This window comes from Haliotis asinina, chromosome 6, assembly GCF_037392515.1.
Source record: "Haliotis asinina isolate JCU_RB_2024 chromosome 6, JCU_Hal_asi_v2, whole genome shotgun sequence".
Taxonomy (NCBI): Eukaryota; Metazoa; Mollusca; class Gastropoda; order Lepetellida; family Haliotidae; genus Haliotis; species Haliotis asinina.
The window spans coordinates 37,577,940-37,599,532 of record NC_090285.1 but is presented as its reverse complement, the minus strand read 5'-3'; the positions used below and the strand labels follow the sequence as shown (position 1 = coordinate 37,599,532).

Below are 21,593 nucleotides of genomic sequence, written 5' to 3'. Positions count from 1 at the left end.
TAAAAATCTTAAATCATGTTTTATTCAAATATCTTATACGTTTATAAATGCCCAGCGCTGTAGTAATTGATATCGGTACAACTTGACTTCGTTTTATTCACATATTTTAAACATTTTAAACGTTTTTTTCTTTGTTTATATGTCTGTACGGTAAAATCATATCACATAAACAGGGAATCGGATATAAATGTAGTTGGTAAGCATGTATATTACAGAAAGCCATTGTACTGGGGTATATGCCATTACTAGCTTGTTTCCTCTGTCATAGTGCAAGGGTCTAGTGCAGGGAGTATTGCATACCCTCAGCTGTCAACCGTCTGTCATGAATGCCCTCGACAGGCGTTAATATTGTAGGTTTTTCTCAAGTGTAATGTTCACATGATGAAATGTTCTCTATTATTCTCTGCAGGTAGTTATTTATAATGTCGGGGTGTCACATTCGCACCCAACGACCCACAAACTCTTGGTAAATATTCATAGCAGAAGTTAAAGGACCCTATCTATTTTCTATTGAGGCATAGCACGACAAAAGTAACAGTATCATCGCAGAATAACAAACAGACCACACACCCGGTTCCCACCCCCACGCCTGGCGCTGTGTCCCCGAGTCACCCGAGATCCAACTGTAGGGACCCGCCTCCTCCCAACGTGCTAACACACCCAGTGTTACTGAGCCGTCTAGGCCCATCCCGCTTAACCTTAGGGCCACGGTCAAGTCGTCGCACTCTCCATAAGCGGGGTAATTACCCAGCTCTCAAGACAAACTCTCTCCACCTGGAACCCACAGTGAAAGCCCACGTAGGGTGAGGATAGCCCCAGCTTTCTTCAAGCCCAGGTAAACAAGTAATCTACCATGGTGAATAGACGGTACGTGCGCAAACAGTTGTAGACACCATAACGCACACACGGGTAGAGAACACACCCCCGGGGAACACGCCATGGATATACAACCCGATTAACACCCTTGAACCCCTTGAATAGGATATATAACAAAACAAAAAAAACCCATTTCTCTAGAGACTTAATTTTATTTCGTTGTATCTAAATATAAATCCATTCAAGTTCAACATATATACAAAATATACACAAATGTATTTTTAATAAAATAAGGCACAGTTTAATCTTTGGATTGTGTCTTCGAGACTCTAGTGCCCAGTCCCTCAAAGCGCAGCTTGGTCAGTCAGCTGCTTGACTAGTCTAGGGTTCTAATTAAATAAAAATGTTTGGAATGATGGATCTTCGCTTGTCTCAGGTTTGTCATTCAACTGATGGAATGAGTTAGTGTGCTTGATTTAAGTACGCTGCGGCCTGGAGTCTCTCCGTTAGGCCATGTCCAAATGCTAGAAGGACAACGCGTGAAGCAGAGGTGTCTATCCTTCTTTCCTAATTACTCGGCCCTGCAACGCGACAGTGCCAGGGCAGTCCCTCGCTATTTGCCCTCTGGTTCGTCTCTCGCTGTCGGCAACGGAATATCAACACAACAGCCGTAACGATATGTTTGCCAAGAACACCTGTTCAAATGGCTGGTTGACCGGAGCTCCATAGCGCAGTGTGATCCACACACCAATCACTTTGTCAACTGCACAGCAGTCTTCACGAAGAATGTAGCCAGGCTTTTGCCTTAGTGGAGGTATCTAACTTGCCGTGCACGGCTCACCGTCCAACACACACACCTACCCTGTCTTTAACAGCTCTTTATGAAAGGGCTGTGTGTGTCAGCCTAATATTGTCACACATGCGTCGTGGTTGACACCGATGGAGTGGGCGGGGGCTGGTATCGTTGTTGATGACACGATAACGTTCCTGCATATTACATAGTCACTTCCTAAAGAACACTCTACCAGACACTTAAAGCACAATCGCAGTCGAGGCGGCGGCGTGTTTCCATTTGGTGCCGTCAATAACCGCGTCGCTGCTGTCCACGTTTGGCTATTTCTGGGTGGGGCGCCGCCACATGAACCTGACCTATATCACAGTAATGTATTTGTCTTATCTATCCCTGAATCTGTCATAATGGCGGTGGGGTCAAAGGGCTCCAGTTGGACCGTGGCGCGTTCTCTCTTGACGAATATGAGGATATATCGCACGGGTGCTCAAATGATGGTTGTGAGGCGACGGTGGTGGCCGTGGGGGGTACGGAAGGGATGCTGGTGACGGGCGTTGAGGAACCTGGGAGGGAGTAGGGCGCGGTTGTTCTCAGGTAAGGCATGGAACAGTTCTGATTAGGAGACAGGTTGCCTACGGCCGAGCTCATCCACATCCCGTATTGCCCTTGGGGTGGTGCGCTCTGTCCCGCTAGCATTCCGTGGCTACCTGCTGCAGACATGTGGGCCCAGTTCTCCGTCAGGTTCAACATGGGAAGGTTGGCGCTTACATCCCGACTGAAGTTACCTGCAATAATTAAAAAATAACAATTATAACATTAATGATAAAAATAGTTAAAAGCGACAAAACCCGAAAGATACACAGATGACGCAACAGCTTACATCCTTTGGAAAATTTGGTTCCTGGGATTTCTTCCAACCTTATTCAACCTTTATTCCTGTAGGTATATATACATAAAAATAAAGATCACAAAACACTACGATATCAACGAAGCATGGCCCTTTACAAAGTAAGCACGTTGGTTTGTTGAGGGCGTTTGTTGAGGGCATGTTGAGCCCAATAGACCAATGTTATAATTTTATGCAAAAGCTCAAATGCAAAACGAATAAACCAATTACTACACTTACGCTTAGTACTCGGCATAATACAGAAAGCTTTGGAAGTGTTATCAAGCTATCATAAATATCAAACATTAAACCAGCTATCTGTTGAATACTGCAGAAGAACGCAAATTATATACTGTTGGGAGGGGTGAGATCATGTAAATATTCCTAAAAGTATTTATAGCCCGAACCTTTCATGCATAATGTAATACCAGTCGGATCCATTACTAAGTAATGGTCACATTTCACACAGCAATTGTGCGTGTGCGTGTGCGTGCGTCCGTTGGTGCGTGTTTTTGAGTGTGTGTACTTTTCTTTGACATCTGCATGCCGTGACCCAATGCTAACTGACATGTTACAAGAGGTTAGGTCACAGATAACAGTTACTGCGATGACCGTGGACGGTGACTAAACCTGGTCACGTCCAAAGCGTCCCGGCGTGACTGTCACGAGGCCATTGTTGTCCGTGACGGAAACTGTTACGTTGTTCCCTCCCCCGACTGCCACAGTGATGTCGTGACCGACACAATGACGTGACTTTGTCGTGACGACATCGACGGTCTCCCTACTCGGAGACATCGCGGTCGGAGGGCCACGTGACTCAGGGGTGGGACAGAGCTAGGGGGCTGGGACGGGCAGATGACCCCTGGCCGTGTGTGTATCGCCGTCAAGCGTAACAATGTTACAGACTCTCGGTCGGAGCCACGTCACGTGACGGTCAGCTATCGACAGTGGCGTTTGCTCATTGAATGACCAGCCCAGCACCGTGGGGAAGTAAATAAATTGACGTGTTGAAATTCGCGATATTTCTATTTTTGTTTTAGCTGAGTGTATTTCGTGGCTGACGTATGTTTCCACAGATTGAGATTAATGCAAATGGGTGGCAGTTGACGGGAGAGCCCCATGCCATTGATACAGTTACGGCCGTACATCACGCAATGACCATATTGGTACTGGGGGAGGGGAAAGTCAGCTGCTTGCTGGTCACGTACGAAAACTTGGAACATGAATGACTGTCGAATCCAAACACAAAATATCTCAGACAGACACACATTCAAATAAACCAAATTAGAATGTTGTCCATTCAAGATGCGTGCTACTCAGAGTCAACTTTGTTGCAATGGTCACCGTAAACTGGGAGTACAACTGACCAGTGGTTCGTCAAGGGTGAGGGATATGTGAACCGAGTATTTAATCCAACCCCACATACACAAACGAAACAAATATTTCTTACTTCGTTTAAAATAATGGATGAAAAGGTATATTTTTGTGGCACGAAAATCCACCCACAACCCCACCTGCCCACATTGTCTTTATTAGTCTACAATGTTTATTGCTGATGAACCAATGAGCGTAGCCATATTTGATGAACACAAAACAAACACGAAATGATACTTCGATAGTAGTGATTACAGACTTGTATCACATTTATGTTAAGGACCTTGAACTATTTATTGAATTACTGACAGAATTGTTGCTATTTTCAGTACCTAACCTTCTCATTACCTTTGTTTTGATCAGTTAGATTTTAAACGGATACTTTCATTTTCGTTTAATTCAATGATTGAAATTGAAACTTTTGGTTTCACAATAACCTAAATGACACATACTGTAAGTGTTTCCTTTTCGTTTATTTTGAACGTTTTAACTGGTGGTCTTTTTACAACAATCGAAATGCCACATCAAGTAGAAAGTAGAACTTTATTGTACAAGGGGATTTTTAACTTCATGGTACATTAAAAATCTCTCTTAATATATTTGAAAATTGACTGATCATTTACCTCTTGACGCATGTATAAGACGTGCAGAAATTCTGCTCGCCTCTTGGACACTCGTTTAATTTAAGCTATGACCCCAAAAATACTGTTTTCCAAAACATCCAAAAATCAAGGAGTGTTTTTGAAGAAATATATCCATAATTGTATTTCCTTATGTATTCCCGAGTGTATTCGATTAAAACAGAGAAGACGTTACAATTTCATTACAATACTAATGGATGAATGTAAAATATTTGATTCATATAGAATGTATATTATTTAAATTGAAGTGCAAAAGCAATCACTACAAAAATAGTTGTATAATTCTTTTAAAGCGTCTTGATAATTACAAATGCTATTTATTAATATATTTCAGAAGTGCTAAAAGATCCAGCGCTTGACTTCACGAATGATCTAAGTTGGTAAAAGAATAAACTAATAAAATAGCATCTTTATTTGATGATGAACGCCTATACGTAACAGCCATCAGCTACCTGAGGTTCATCAAACAAGACATTACGCCCAATTACTCTACATTCATTGAAATGCCTCAAGTATAGTTCTGAAACGTTTCCATTCCCATATATTCCTCGAGTATAGGTTTATTTCTAAACACAGGAGTTCTCTAAGATTTCTCAATTTACGTTTAAAACTGACAGTCACATCTTTTTCGGTTTCTTCAAGTAACGGTGTATGTCCAAAAAGAACTGGATTCAATTGAGTATTAGTTCCTGAGTTTCCTGAAGTAAAAGCTTATATCCATGCTAAATCCATGGCATAAATGCCGCCATATCCAAGACAATATGAGACCCATTGGAATAGTTGCCATTGCTAGTTACATAAACCCAACAATGGGAGCACCCAGATCGGAAGGTTACTTTTCTCATTTTTACCACCAAATATTTGTGTGGTGGATAAGCAGGTGTGAAACAACACTATAAATATTGGTGCTCTGAAAGGTAAGTATTTATTTAGAAAACAGTTAAGAGACATACGTTTATTTGCGATATAGCGAACATGCAAGAAAACGTTCACTTACTGTGAGGGGGAGAGCGCCTCTGGTACGGATGACTGTAGGGGGACGGGCGGGGGTTCCTGAGGGTGAGGCGTTCACAGTGAGGGTTGGAAAGACTCAGCGGATTGGCAAACTGGTGAGCAGGAGGGGGTACCAGTGCGTGACTACCAGGGGGGAGGTACCAGGTGCCTGTTACTGAAAATAAATATTTGTTGATTATTAAAAAAATAAACTGAAAACGACTAGTTCAGAAATGTACCAAAAGCTAGGCGAGGCCTCAGACACGAAGTTGAAGCAACTGCTTCAAAGGCTCTTACCCAAGGTGTTATGGAAAATGACTAGGGGACAGTTATCATCGATTAAATAGATATTACGCAGCCCTGGTGGGTTAGCTGTTTGTGTTGTGTGCAATTTTGCACATGGCACAGATGGAATGCCACAGAGTTTAGGAGTGGGCGGTGGTAGCAGAGAGCGGTTTATCACTTGGCTTTGCTGAGCAGCTGCAGGCCGTCAAAGTCTGGTAATATTGCACTAGTTGGGGTAATACACGTGTGGTCGACAAACACAACAACTCGCATTCTTTTGGAAAGGTGTTACTCTTCCAGAAATTTGTTTTCAAAAACAAAAAAGTCTTGCCGCTGACAAAGCTTGGTGAGCAGAGGTGTCGACGGAGCTCTTCAAATTGTGCGATTTTGACAGTTTGGCGCTGATCACGTGACGCGCAGCTGATCATATTGGTTGCAACGTTGACACTTCCGTCTCGAGAAAGAGTTCCCATAGGGAATCGCCAAAATCCCTCCGCCTGTTGAAAGAGTTCTTCGTCTGCGAGATGGAAATCCCTCCGCTGTGTGCGTACGTGCTTCGCTAGTATTCGCCGACGACTAGTGTCATTAACAATGCTTATCGAAATTGAGCTGAGATTTAGGACGCTCCAAGCTTGATAATCAGACCTTTGAAAACCCGTGTGAGTAGATGAGATAGCGTATAATTTATTGATAGGCTGTTGGAAAAGTTATCACAAATACTTCACAATTACGTGACAAAATAGGATAAACTGTTAGAGTATTGTGTAGGGTAGGCAGGCTGCATGTTGTCAGACTGGGTTCTTCACACCTCCGCACGATAAGTGTGGACGCCCGTCTACCCCAAGTCGCACGGTCTAACCCGGGTAGGCAGTCTATATAGATCACAACACATGTTCCACCCGGCGGCCGGTCGTGGACGCCCGTGGTCCATTGTGTCCGAGCCTGCTCTATCGCTAAGACCATATATAACTGTAACAAATCACACCACTCCAACTTCTGAGGAGCGGCTGGTTTGACACGCAGGTGCGAATGTTGTAAGAAATTGAAATTAAAATGACAAAATAAATTACCACCGTCGTTCTCTTAAGTTAAATACACTCACACGGCCACGGAGTTGGGTATTGCTACCGCGATCAAACCTGGCTGCCATTACATAGCAGATAAACACGTGTTATACTTACAGTGTGATAACGACCGAGAACCATCCCCTTCTTCAACGAAGTCCCTCTCATTGGGCCTGAAACAGGGAAGACTGATTTCATAAGACAAAGGATTCATGGACGTGTGAAACAGTTAATGATTTGCGATATTTCATCTCAAACATAAAACTGTATGGATGAACAGAACCTACACCGAAACATTGCTTTCATTGTAATAAAGATGTTCATCCAAATATTGTTGTCCTTCCTTAACACTAGTCTAAATTTACCACACAGAAGTCGTCTACATGTCATTACGTTTGTCCGATTTCTGACAGACCTATGTGACAGTTTTGTATAGGTAATGCAGAATAAAATAGAGACGTTGCCTGACAGGCCTTGACCAAATGATCCCTTCACTGAATGGATCATAGTGGACTATACAGAAATGATCACTTTAGGAAATGATCCATAGTGAACTACACAGAAATGAGTAGGGAGATACTATGTCACAATGATCACTTGAATGGGTTTTCCATAGTGAACTATAGATAATTAAGTGAAGATACTATAATAAAATGATTACTTGACTGAGTGGTCCATAGTGAACTACACAGAAATGAGTAGGGAGATACTATGTCACAATGATCACTTGAATGGGTTTTCCATAGTGAACTATAGATAATTAAGTGAAGATACTATAATAAAATGATTACTTGACTGAGTGGTCCATAGTGAACGATGCAGAAACGAGTAGGGAGATACTATGTCACAATGATCACTTGAATGGGTTTTCCATAGTGAACTATAGATAATTAAGTGAAGATACTATAATAAAATGATTACTTGACTGAGTGGTCCATAGTGAACGATGCAGAAACGAGTAGGGAGATACTATGTCACAATGATCACTTGAATGGGTTTTCCATAGTGAACTATAGATAATTAAGTGAAGATACTATAATAAAATGATTACTTGACTGAGTGGTCCATAGTGAACGATGCAGAAACGAGTAGGGAGATACTATGTCACAATGATCACTTGAATGGGTTTTCCATAGTGAACTATAGATAATTAAGTGAAGATACTATAATATAATGATTACTTGACTGAGTGGTCCATAGTGAACTACACAGAAATGAGTAGGGAGATACTATGCACAATGATCACTTGAATGGGTTTTCCATAGTGAACTATAGATAATTAAGTGAAGATACTATAATAAAATGATTACTTGACTGAGTGGTCCATAGTGAACGATGCAGAAACGAGTAGGGAGATACTATGTCACAATGATCACTTGAATGGGTTTTCCATAATGAACTATAGATAATTAAGTGAAGATACTATAATAAAATGATTACTTGACTGAGTGGTCCATAGTGAACGATGCAGAAACGAGTAGGGAGATACTATGTCACAATGATCACTTGAATGGGTTTTCCATAGTGAACTATAGATAATTAAGTGAAGATACTATAATAAAATGATTACTTGACTGAGTGGTCCATAGTGAACTACACAGAAATGAGTAGGGAGATACTATGCACAATGATCACTTGAATGGGTTTTCCATAGTGAACTATAGATAATTAAGTGAAGATACTATAATAAAATGATTACTTGACTGAGTGGTCCATAGTGAACTACACAGAAATGAGTAGGGATATATTATGCCAAAATCATAGACAGATGAGTGAAATATAGATAAATGAGTGAAGGTATTATAGCAAAATGATCACTTCACAGAGTGGTCCAAACTGAACTATAGAGAAATAAGATGCTATAACGAAATGATCACTTCACTGAATGGTCCATAGTGAGCTACATGGAATTATGTCAGAAGATTCCTCTCAAAACGAGTCTGAAGATACTATGGCAAAATGATCACTTCCTGGAGTGGTCCATAAGGAATGATCAATCCTGTTGCAGCTTGAACGAGATGGTGCCCCATGGTAGAATTCTACATTTTAGGTGTCCATGTGTAGAGGAAGATAGCCTTCCCCCATGCCCTCCCACTCCCCTCCCGAACGCTGCGTTTTGTCGTGGCAAACACGAGCACCTGTGTTTGAGGTAGTTCTCTATGTTGAACATGCGCCGCATACACACGAAGAGCAATCAGCAACATTAAACGTGCGACAAACAATCCAAGCCTAACCCGTGACACTTCCCTCATCTCTAGCCCAGAGAACCAACACATATTGTCCCTCTCTCACAACAATAACCTCTCTCAACCGAAAAGAAGGCATCCTTCGCTCACCCACGGGATTCCGCTCCTACGCCCACTAAGGCATATCACCCGGATTCACTATATAACTAGCCGTCTTTAACCCCTACCGGGTACAACTCTCCCATACCCCGTTACCTATCCTACATTATCAATTCTTAAACTGTACCCATCTTACTACAGCTTTGTACTGTTGTAAGGTTGTGCTTGGTGTTAATGTTTCAGGAATACAAGGACTGGTCGCTCGGAGTTCGTTATTCTATCCGTGTTAAACTGTGATACTCCTAGTGCTGCTGGAACAGTGTACTGGTAAGATGAGCCACAGAGACAAGAGCATGTCGATAAGAAAAAACAAAACTCATTTATCTCCCATCAACGCGTATTATAAACCTACTGCTTCTCAAAACAGTTCCAAGTTGGCGTTAGCGGCCGTTGAACTGAAAACAGGCACCCAAATTCTTCCGTGACCATTTCATAAAATAAGGTAATGGCGGAAATGATCGTCAAACTTAGTTTAGTTTAGTTTAGTTTTATCAACTGTTTCATGAGGTGTGCAACAAATCTAAAAATGTCTGAATTCAGAAAACAATTTTCCGCTTTATGAAACGCATTCCCACACTTTATGTATTGTCCTTTGATAGGATAAACTTGATGAAAAATATGGAATTGGTTTTATCTGGTAAAGACGTGCATAGGAACTATTTTTCGGCTATGCAGATCTTCGTAGTATTTTAGTATCTCTGCTGGTGGGTTTAAACTGCCATGGTAGAACACTCTCACGACAAAACCTCACGTCATCGGTACACTTCCATCTTTGCTTCACCCTCCTTGATACTTCGATATAATTTGTTTGTGTAAGCATTTGAACTTTTACAGTCATTCGTTTTAGGATCTCTAGCTCCAAAATCCCGTTAGATAGTAAATCTGACATCCACATGTAAAACGAAGTAATCTAAGATGGATTAAAACTAGGAGTCAAACATCACCAAAGAAGTCGGATAAATGTTGACCTACGTTCCTCTATCTTATCTACAGTGTCAGAGTACCTGCCAATCAGAGCAGCATGCAAAAGAAGCTGGAGAGAGGCTCTAAGGAGGCTGAATGAGGCTGAGAGGAGCCAGATTACTTAATCCCAAAGGATGCTGTTTGGCCCTACACCACGCTCTGCACTCAGATTTACCTAACTCGTCGGTCAATTCTTACGTGGCTCGCCCAAATATAAAAAGAGATTTAAACATGTCGCCTACAAACAAGCAAGTCTGCCTGTTGAGATGAAGTTTAAATTTCCTATTAGTGGCCTGTTCGAGCCTAGCAAATCTGCCCCTCACCTCTCTTTGGCGTCCAAAAATGCTTTGGCAAATGGGTTGTGCTTGATCTTCAACGCTGTGATCTGAAGTAGGATAAGACTTATGTTGAATAATTAGTTAGAAAATAATAGTTTTCCTGGTTTGTTGTTGCTTTCTGAATTGCTAACACAAAACGGCGTTTTACTGGGAAATGTTTTACTGCGTATTTCTTATATCAGTAATATCATTAATGAAATTTTGATTAAAAACTATTAAAATATAATGTGCAAGTAAATCAGGTCGTTTGTGACCTGATGTCCCATTGTGAGGTAAAGACCATTATCTCACACGTGTCAAACTGCGAAAATCTACACCTCAACGAAAGCGAGACATCGATGATTCTTTCACTAATAAAAATATTATTATTTTACGAAGTAAAATGGTATCTTGTACTACCTTGACATGAAATGTGTCTGAACAATGCCATGGCATATATGATTCTTTGCGCAACGCCCTTTATCGAAGAATATTTTGTTGGAATTTCCAGACCTGGCATAACCATAAGTTTAGAACCTGGCATATGATTCATGATTTTCTTTGTCTATGAAATATATGATAGTATCTATATTTAAAGAGTGACAGTTTGACCATATGATATGATCACCATGACCGTACCTCCTCGTTCTGGTAAGCCGTGACGGCAATGAACTGCGTCTCAGGGAAGCTGAACGTCATAATGCTCTTTTTCTGTGTCCGAGAGTTGACTCGCACAATATGAAGACGGGGCTCGTACTTGTGAAGGGAGTTTAACATGATCTGGAAACAAAAACAGGTACCAATAGTAATACGGAAACTGCATATTGGCAAAACGTAATTTTCAGTCAGTACGTTACAGACAGAGTTGCACACGATGTCCTTGCTCTGAACCCTCTCTATTGCATAGTAAACCATTCTGTAGGAATATATTGTATATCTGTTGGAGATGGTATGCACGTACCAGTTGTAGTTTGTCTATAGAATTTAATCTAATGTGTTTTTAGATTAAAAGTGTCTGCGTTTTTACGCAGGTTAACAGTTCACATATTCATTTAGATGTCGCTTTTTACTGTCTTCAGAACAACTTTAACACAGTTTTGATTTGACATGAATGTATTTTAAGGAATTTCTAATCGGGTCTCTGGCGTCCTAGCTGTGCTCGTGCCGTGACAAGTCATTAACTGTCTGAGTGGACCACCCGGGGCGCCCGTCCGCCTCAATCAATGCCACGGTTGTAATATACCCCAACCCTGACAGGGGCGAGTGTATCAGCGACGACATCACCGATGTCGGCACAGCCTGGATCAACCATCACATCACCGCTGTCAGGACACAGCGACTAGATGCCACACTGATATGGAACATCTACTGCCACAGACTGGGTTATGTACCCACAGGTTTGAAACGAAAGCAACTTTTAGTCATCTCCATTCAAGGGACCGTCTGCAACTAGATTCATTTGCTGTCGTCATGTCGTTTGTCTTTAGTACAAGCTGAATGCACAATGGTCAAAGCTGTAGCCACCATCGACGTCACCTGACTACAGTCATATGACAAGTGTCACATGCCTACTGTCACGGTGCAACTCTCACATGACGATCGTTACCGAGGTGCTTTCAAGAATTTGACAAACATTAGTACCTCCTAATTAACCATTGGATCTGACGGGCTGCAACATTCAACATTCCATCAAACGGACAATGATAGTTCGATTCCAAATCAAGTAGAATCAAGTCAATATTGTTCCAGTTCTCAATACAATCAATGAATAATCCACGCGCTTCCTCTTTAATTCATTCTCCAAACACCGCTTTCTCAGTCGGGGTTCGTAATAAAAAACGTAATGTAACAAAAACAAACATGTACGTAATAAATCTAACGCGCATACGTTTGAAGTTGTCTTAAGCGCCTATTATTCTCTTCCGATATATTAATATCCCCCGACAGTTCCCAGCTCCCCCTCCCATCCACACCAGTATCAACACCGCCCAACAGCGCGAGACGGAACGCGAAAAGCTATCATGTCCATTTCTCCAATACCAAAATTGTTTGAGTATTTGACTAGTTATTGATCTAGCTAACTAGACATCAAAGGGGACAATTTCTACATAATTTGCTGGCTGGTGATTGTGTGTAGGGGGTGGTGGGGTCAGTGGCGGCGGAAGGCAGTCAAGTGGCACGGGCCCTGATAGAACCGGGCGACGCAGAAAACTTGATAACAACCACGTTTGAAGTTGGTCATATGGGTTCGACATAAGTGGTATTAACAAAGTCGTGCAGATATTACCTGCTCGAGTATTGCTCGGTTATTATAACTCCTATTCTCGCAGGGTTTGATGTATTTGTTGCAGGCTCTATTAAATATTTAGTTTAAATTTGACGGATCTCCTGTTTCGGCTGCTGTCATGCTACCCCCACCCCGATTCCCCAATTCCCACTAGACGCTTATGAGGTCCTCACTGGACATAAAGACTCGAATATTATCTTGTCAAATGCAATTGTTACCGTGTTCATAACTAGTACCTCTTTGAACTAAACGAGACGACATGCCCTACCACACTGCTCCAGATACCTTCCTGTGAACGCCAAAACACGATACTTTAGTTTAGATAACAAATATACGCCATCTCTTTGAAGTACGTATTTAGCGTTTGTTATTAACACCTTTGTCAAGATATTATTCTTTGCTGAAACGATAGAACAGTCTTCAGCACGAGATGGCAGTTAATTTATATTTCAATGTTTCGTAACGAACAGAAACACAGATTGTTACGTATCTAACGTACTCACAATAACTTCATATATTGGATTTTAAAAAAAATCTAGTTATTCTACCTGCGTAGAATATAAAACATGTTCATAAAATATGAACATTACAGATAAAAATAGAGCCCTGTTTCGTATACTCTTTCGAGGACTGCAAAATAGAATTTTATGAGGAAAATATTATTGCAACATGGAGATAAATAACTTTGTTATCGTTTTGGTGTTATAGCGAGATCAGGTGAATGATAATTGTCTGTGTGAGGTATGTTATTTTACAGGGTGGCTGAAAATAAAACATTTTAGAAATAAATGATATTTCTTAACAAGTTATGTAAAACATAAAAAGTAGAAAAAGAAGTAAATATGAAACCCAAATACATACCTGGCCACCTCCGTTTAGTTTGTTTGTTAGCTTCACTTTGCTGAATGAGATGGGCTCCTTCATCCAGTGGGCCCCGAAGTTAGGGGAGTCGGGATGGATGTAGACACAGTTGGGAGCAGCAGGCTCGGCCTTACCCCCGGGCACCCAGTCTCCGTTCACGTACTTCCACCTGTGGTTGTCCACCTGCACAAAGTCCAGCAGGAGGGTGTACATTGCATTAGGGTCCAGACCGGTGATTGACGTACGGAACACCGGGAACATCCGCCTGAAATAAGCAACAACATTTATCCTGAGAAGATATTCTGGAAGGTTTCCTCGAAAATATTTTCAGGTGCAAGACGATTTTGACTAAGTATTTAACATAATACACATATTAAACTAGTACATATTAAACTGATACTGCTGAAATTCACATGGAAAATATCGCTCAGGTAAAAGTGTAGGTGACAGCAAGAAATCAGCTGATTGTTTTAGATACAGCATGTGTTTGCATCTTTTATGGTGGAACTCAATTGAAATTTCGATTTTATTTGAAAGGTAGAAATAAGCGTAGAATTCTAAAAATTCGTTAGGGTGGATTCCTTTTATTTACGACAAGTTCTGTTTTTTGCTAGAACACACACGGAAGTCTCTTTCTGTCATATATATAGCGGGCTATTCCACAGTGTTGGACAGCCTACCCGCTGACTGCCGACTTCATATGTAGAATATACAAGGCTGGTCGAAAAAGAAAAAACCACCAATGTAATCTTTTAGTCTTTTAATGTCTTTCACGTACAATGGTTGTTGTATCATCATCACCACTGTAGCTACTTTCTGGAACTGGGTTCCCATAAACCTGTGACCAATATTTCATTTGTTTATAGAGTACAGGTGTGCCCTCTCGCTGAGGGTAACACAAACATATAAATAGTATATTTATTTCATTAATAATTTACAAAAATAATTCGGGTCTCAGGACGCCCTGCTGCTGCACATAGCAAATACACCTGATCAAAAAAGTAGTCATTCGTGCATTTTTGTTAAAATCTTCATACACGTACCTACAAATAACACGTATATGCTATTAGTAGCATTTTGTGGTTTAAGTGGGTATTGCTCTAGCAAAGCAGGAATGCTCTGTACAACAAATTTAAAATAACTACCCCCCAAAACGCTAGTACTACCAAGTGTAATGTGGACTTATTTATCGTTTCTGAAAAATGCTAAAAATCTGAATGATGTTAAAAATTTAAAATCAGAATGATGCTAAAAATGTGTATTTTGATATTTACAATATTTGTGGTATATATAGAAGGCAGACATTACAAATAAACAGTACATTTTATAGGGGGAATAGTCTTATAGGGTGACACTCCATTCAGATTTAGAAAAGACAGTGTGGGCTATTTGTAGTCTGTTCACTTTTTAGTCAATACTAATATTTACCAAATTGGTTGGGAAAACACGGAAGAAAACAGAAATCTCGGCGTGTCATGTATATACCACTGCATACTTTGTTTAATTTTCAACCACTTATATAAAAAATCGTGGAATATAGTAAAAAGTATATAAATGTCAGACAATGGAATATTTAATATAATGGAGTAATTTTCGAAATTTGAAGCAAAAATAATTTGTACTCTGTTATTATCCTTGAATCCCAAACTGTACACAAGCATACAAATTTACCAGTGTTGACATCTTTCTTCTAATATCCAGGCGCTTTGTATTGTATTTGAATATATTTGGTGCGCTTTGGGCAGCTGCTTTTTATGGAATCTAGCGCTTTACAAAACCACATTTTTATCATTAATAATTATCATTAAAGACGTTCTGTTTGTACGGTGTCTGTTGTTTACTGTTACACTGATATTTACATAAATGGTAAGGTAGTAACTCAGCAAAAAGTGTTTGCCTTTAGAAACAGAATAACGTTGGGTTGCACACAACATACTATATTTCACATGGTAGATACCCGCCTAGTTCTTCTCGACTAATCACCTCGTCAGTTTTTGAAAGTTGTTTCGTTATATCAAGTTCAGTTTATAAATATGGCATTTAGCTCGTGCATGATACAAAATATTAAAATATCCGTTGTTCATTCCACTGACATGACAACTTAAGTTCTGACAAATAACCGTAACATGGATGTTCTATACAAGTAAAACACACTTAATACACCCGCAGGATGCATGCAATATGTAATATATAATTTAGAAACCATAGGTAGGAATAATTGTCATACTATGCGCTATGTATACGCTACAATAAATGTATAATTATATTTCAACTGCTGGTTAATACGTCCTAATCTGTCAAACAGTATCATCCAAACCAACGCTCTATCCATCTAACAATGTGTCTACGTATATAATTTAGCCCTGAAATCCGTTCACTAGTTTCTATAGCAGAAAATTAACTACACCTACAAATTACACATACAAACCAAATTTTTAACAAACTAGTTCAGTCGCATTGTTTTATATGGATCTTATTTTCTTTCAAATTTGGATATTTATGACGTGTCATGAGAAACTGTTTTAAACTTCCCCGAATATATTATGGGTCAAGAGGGGTTGTAATCGAAACTATGACGTCGTGTGGCAGATACGTGAGGGTCCGTACTCCCAACACTAATCACCCTGAGAAGGAAGTATCTAGCTATTGACATTTCTTTATTTAGGTCCTACAGTATTTCCAGTCAACAAATCCGTAAAAGTGTCTATGATTTTAAAACTGTCTTGAAGTAAGAATTTGTATAAAAACACCGTGTTTACACAATATTTAGAACACTTTAGTGGAGAGGAATTTCCGTGTGTCATTAAGGACCTATATATTTAGTTGATTCGTAGGGCGTATGAGAATGCGGTATTTATTTGCCACACAAACTGTGCAATAAACCTAAAACGGATATAACGGAGTTGGTATTTAATAGATACTGTTTTGAATCTGTATAAGTATAAACAGGGCTGGAATGCGCGTAATGCATTACAAAACTCACCAAGAATCGGGTTACCGAAATACGTAGAAACAAGGAATGCAATAATTCTCAGATTCACCCCTATAACAACTGATGGGCTAGGGTGGGTTGACAGTTACTGCACCCAGGTATTCGTGTGACACTAGGCGAAGAAAGAATGTCAGAATCACTCTATTCACCACCTCAGAATCAATTATTCCGATCTCCGTCAAGGAGTAACATGGGTGCGGCTGACTAGCGTAGAGAGACCCTGGGTCCTCATTTTGTCTCTGGACCAGATGCTTACACCAGCCTGACGCCACAAGGTTCTCCTGATTTATCTACATCATAATAAATAACACTTTAAGCATAGAGCGCTGACAAGGATGGGGATTCGGTCTGCTAGCCCCAGTCTCAAGACCGGGAGACAAGGAAAAGGGCTCATGCTATCTGGCATCGGAAATTGTCATCAATTTTAGGCATTGAGTTCGAAGATTGTATGGTATTGTCCAAGAGTGGCTTGGTATGTCGTCTAGTTGTGGCCTATTTCAGTGACAGTATTTAACCAGCAAATGGAGTAAAGCGTTTGTCAACATGGCTATTCTGTCCCACCAGTGACCGCGAGTCCGATCGACGCTATTAGTGCTACCTGGTATTCCAGCGTTATGTCCACCACACCTTGCACCCACACACCTGACCACTGACTTAAAATAGATACCTAATTAAAAACATAATGCTTATTTGATAAAATATCAAATCAGCTGATCGGTCGGTCGAGTTCCGGGTGCGATATGGTTTAGAATGTAGCTGCATTGTCACTTGGGAATTCATTGTTATTTAAAAAGAGTATTTGATAACGTAACCTATCGGCTGGTGTTTAAGATACAGGTAAATCATGTGTTGGTACATGGTGTATAATATACAGGTAATTCGCCGAGCTTTATAACAGATGAAGGTGATTTCCATGATAGTGTAGCAGATATGGGTATTTTATCTGTCATAATTATCAATACACGTTGCCATACTGTTATCATTGATATAGGTGAGCCAAATGTCATCCCGACCTCAAGATGATATTAACACGCAAGAGACACTGATTATTGAAATCTAGACTCCGGAAGCTTCTAGTCCGGGTATCCGAGTCCAGTGTTTGGTATGAAGTTGAAGATACATCCAGTGGGACCTACCTGCCGTTTTTCGTAACAATCATCTCGTTGGTAAACTCCTTGAATTTTCCCCACAGATCTTTATCCTCCAGCTTGACAGAGAGCTGGCGCTCCGTAGGGTCTCCTTTCTCACTCCCTACATTCATCTCCGTGTCCACTGCGTTGAGAAGATGGTTGATGTCGACTTGGGCCTTCATGTCGGCAGTGGGGGGTCCGGTCGGACTACACGTAGGGGCTGCGAGATCGCACGAGGGCGCTGAATCTAACATGAGCGATGCCTGATGGAGCGGAGTCTTGGTCTGAGAACTAGCCAGGGTGGAGAGTTACACAGTGAGCTGCTTGACGCTAAATGCTCGACTCAATGAGGTTACATTTGTTTACAAACTTGTAATTCAACTACGCACAAACCGGAGGAGGTCCTTATGTTACAACCCGCGGCCCGGCCAGCCAATCAGCGGCGAGAGTGGGCGTGTCCTCGCAGTCGCCGCCTCTCACTGATTGGTCGCTCGTAGTGATTCAAGGTGATTGTCTGTGTAAACAGAAGGAAGATAATGAAAGAGGTGCAAGTGTATCGAAATCCCTAAGTGTCATGCGAGGATTGAGAACCTAGCGTTACTCACTAACAGTGTCACTGTCATGTCGGAGACCCCCGGACATTGGGACCAGGGGAACCGCACTCTCCTAGACGCGGGGATCGAACCCAGAACGTGTGAAAGCCTTCAATAAAAAGATCAAGTTTGAAAGTAAGCCCTTCGCATAATGTGCAATTGTGAGACATGAGGGACAGAGTGTTTGTTCAACTCTCCTCTCTGGTCAAGTAATAAGATTAGACCGGCTTAGAGAGCGGGGGAGATAGCCCCACCGCGGAGCGAGCTTCCTCTCCCCTTGCCCATACTGTTACAACTCTCACACACACTGCACACATCGTAACCAGCGAAATATTCAACACTCTTCTGTCAAGAACGCTTAAAAAAATGGCAAATTAGATACTTCGTAGAAGAAAAAAAAAACACTTTCTAAGATTTGACAATTAGTCACTGTACGCTCCAAATTTACAGTTTTAAAACCCTTAAAACATTTCACATTTTACTTATAAGTTAACGTTTGTCTCCAGTATCGAATGAATATTTGTTGTAAAAATGGTTTGATTCAGAACAAATCTAATTTTGTACTCAAGGGCTGCACTGGTATTATAATTTTAAAAATTAAAGTTAAACATCAACATTCTAAAACTAGAATCGTGCATAAAGAAACATGTAATGGACCTTTTCGTTTTTATGAATATATTTTAAATGTAAAATTAAATAACCAAACAAATCCGTTGTATTTGAACAGAAACAAAATTTATTTTTGCCAATTTTTAAATATGAGGTTTTGAGGTAAAATTAAAAAATCAAACGAATCTTGATCAGACACAGATCACTTATTGTTGAAAGGCCCAACCTAGGGTGGGCGACAGTGACGGAAGCAGTACTCATATAATTGATCAGATCATGGCGCCAATTGCTTTTATCACAATCAAAACATGTCGACTCAATACCTGTAGCATGCTCCGCGTTCGTCTCCAATATGGGCAGAATTGACCGGGCAACCGACTGCTGGCGGCTCATTCTGATTGTTAAAACAATAAGACAAAATAACTATATTCAATTAAAAGCTCGGTTAAATTAATGAACAATGGCAGTTTTCTTTTGGGGCAAAATGTAACAATTACAGTCAATTAATCTGGTAAGTGCTTTAAAGTCGCGCGTGGGATCACAACTTTTGTTCGGGAAATCTTTGAGTGTGTAGCTAAAAATCTCACCCCCTTCTCATATTGTCCTGCTTGTAGTATGTATGAGGGACAGTCAGTGGAGGAAACAGTCAGTCAAATAAAAGAATTGGACAAGTTTAAAAGTTTGACAGTTATGATGACATAATGTCCGTTTCACTACCACACCATTCACTAGGATGTCCATTTCACTAGGACACCATTCCTTTCCATTCCTTTTTCAATAATAGTAACAGTTTCATATGTACCGCACCCGTGACACTCTCACTGTTCCCGTGCGGTATTTGGCGTTGATATGGAAAGTTATACATTTCGTGCCTGCTACTACCGAACAGCTGCTAACAGCGTGATATTTATGCATAATGTTTTAGTTTAATTGGTAAGTTATGGTAGTGATTATATGTTCCCATTGAGACCAAAGAGTCCAGTTAATAAATATTAAAAAGATAAACAGTACAATAAACAAGCCAAATAAAGGTATTTCCTACGGTTTCTTGGTATAACAAACACACGAAAGAATTATGTCACGGAATACGATAAGTAGAAGGTACATAATATGCATGATGAATTGTACAAACTGTAATGCAGAAATCTGTATCTAATTCACTAAGATATGTTAATAATATTGCAAAAGAAAATATTTAAAAATCATAAATAATAGCGTGTATTTACGGATTTCCATGTTGAAAGGACATGTTTTCTTTCAGTAACTTCAATGACTTTGAAGTCTAATAAGTGTTTAATAAGTCGGGAAGGTGTTTTGCTTGAAAATCGCTCTGACAAGATATTGATTGAAATCTGTGTTGCTTATTGCTGTAAACGATTTCGTCATATGACATATTTTCCAAGCGAAAATCACGTAAAATTGACATGTACATTCGTCATACAAGACTGTTTATTTGTAATGTATAAATGTTATTCACAGGTTTACTTTTGGGCAAGTTTGTTATTATATAACATACATTAATTGCAGACATTTATTGTTACCTTTTGTAATCTGGAGCAGGAAGTATCCCTGAGTTATTACTTGTTTATCAATACAGTTAATATATTTTTGTGAAACAAATATGATTGGATCATATACAGGAGAGATATCAATACAAAATTAATTAGTTTGATATAATTGAGTATGATATAAACTAAATTTTTGGCAAAGAAATGTGTTCACAGATGTTAAATGGTGCATGAAAGGGTCATGGTTATTGAAAGTTGTTGTCTGTAATATAGGAGTTACAATTCTGTATTGAATCCTAAGTTTGCAGTGCGTCGGGAACTGAACCATCCTAGCAAAGCGGTAAGAACGTTTTCAGTTTTATTGTCAAAGTTCAAGGGCATGATTTCTTTTCTCCTTGACGTTGAGCAATAGAACAATGATTTCCGTTGGAAAATAGGCTATGAATTAACATAAGTATGAGGTTCAACCCAGAACATTTTTCGTGTTTGGATGCATCGAAATTTGGACAATTCGAAAACAAAAAGTACTACTAAAATTAGTAGTAGCGTTGTTTCGAAACTTTAGATTCGATATATTCATTGTGCATACGCAAGCTTGTAATCACGTGTCGGATATGACTTTTTAAATCGATATGAGAGTCCCTCAGCTTGCTAGACGTGACCAAGTCTTGCACTTATCAATTCTACAGGTAAACTGCTGGTACAACACACAGAAGGCATTCTGAATCAAGAGGATATTTCTCCTTTACCCCAGTATACAAATGGAACTGAATTTTCAAAAACTGTTTTTCTTAATGAGCAAGTCTCTTTTTCGGTTTGTACAAAGGGAGAATGTTGATGGAAATATCGGAATATATATCCACCGAATTGTATTTCGATTGTCAATACTAAAAGCTATAAATCACTTTACAAAATTCACAATTAATTCTGAAATGTCAATAATCCTTTAGCACGTAAACACAGCAAGTCATTGATAAGTTTACAAAGTGAAAGTCGGGTGTTTGAAGGTGTTATGGGCAGTCGTCGCAATTTCCCGCATAGTAAACATTCATAAAACGACTTTGAACAAACACACGTCATCAATCGTTTCCGGGTGGGACGAGTTAGTCGATTAGCCTCAGTTAATAAAACACAGTAAT

At 40.0% G+C, this 21,593-nt stretch overlaps 1 protein-coding gene across 2 annotated transcripts in view; it reads right to left on the bottom strand.

Moving 5' to 3' along the window:
• Nucleotides 1-1,008: 1,008 nt before the first annotated feature.
• LOC137287606 (T-box transcription factor T homolog 1-like) overlaps nucleotides 1,009-21,593 on the bottom strand; it is a 78,637-nt gene continuing 58,052 nt past the window's right edge. The window contains exons 2-9 of one of the 2 annotated variants that reach the window (XM_067819984.1): nucleotides 19,270-19,340; nucleotides 17,751-18,258; nucleotides 13,623-13,887; nucleotides 11,114-11,254; nucleotides 10,481-10,542; nucleotides 6,967-7,022; nucleotides 5,505-5,675; nucleotides 1,009-2,391 (exon numbers count right to left, since the gene is read on the bottom strand). In XM_067819984.1, the coding sequence (XP_067676085.1) occupies nucleotides 2,009-2,391; nucleotides 5,505-5,675; nucleotides 6,967-7,022; nucleotides 10,481-10,542; nucleotides 11,114-11,254; nucleotides 13,623-13,887; nucleotides 17,751-17,998 (1,326 nt within the window). In that variant the 5' untranslated portion in view covers nucleotides 17,999-18,258; nucleotides 19,270-19,340 and the 3' untranslated portion in view covers nucleotides 1,009-2,008. Of the gene's footprint in view, nucleotides 2,392-5,504; nucleotides 5,676-6,966; nucleotides 7,038-10,480; nucleotides 10,543-11,113; nucleotides 11,255-13,622; nucleotides 13,888-17,750; nucleotides 18,259-19,269; nucleotides 19,341-21,593 lie in introns of those variants that run through there. The other variant, XM_067819983.1, reaches the window with a different exon arrangement.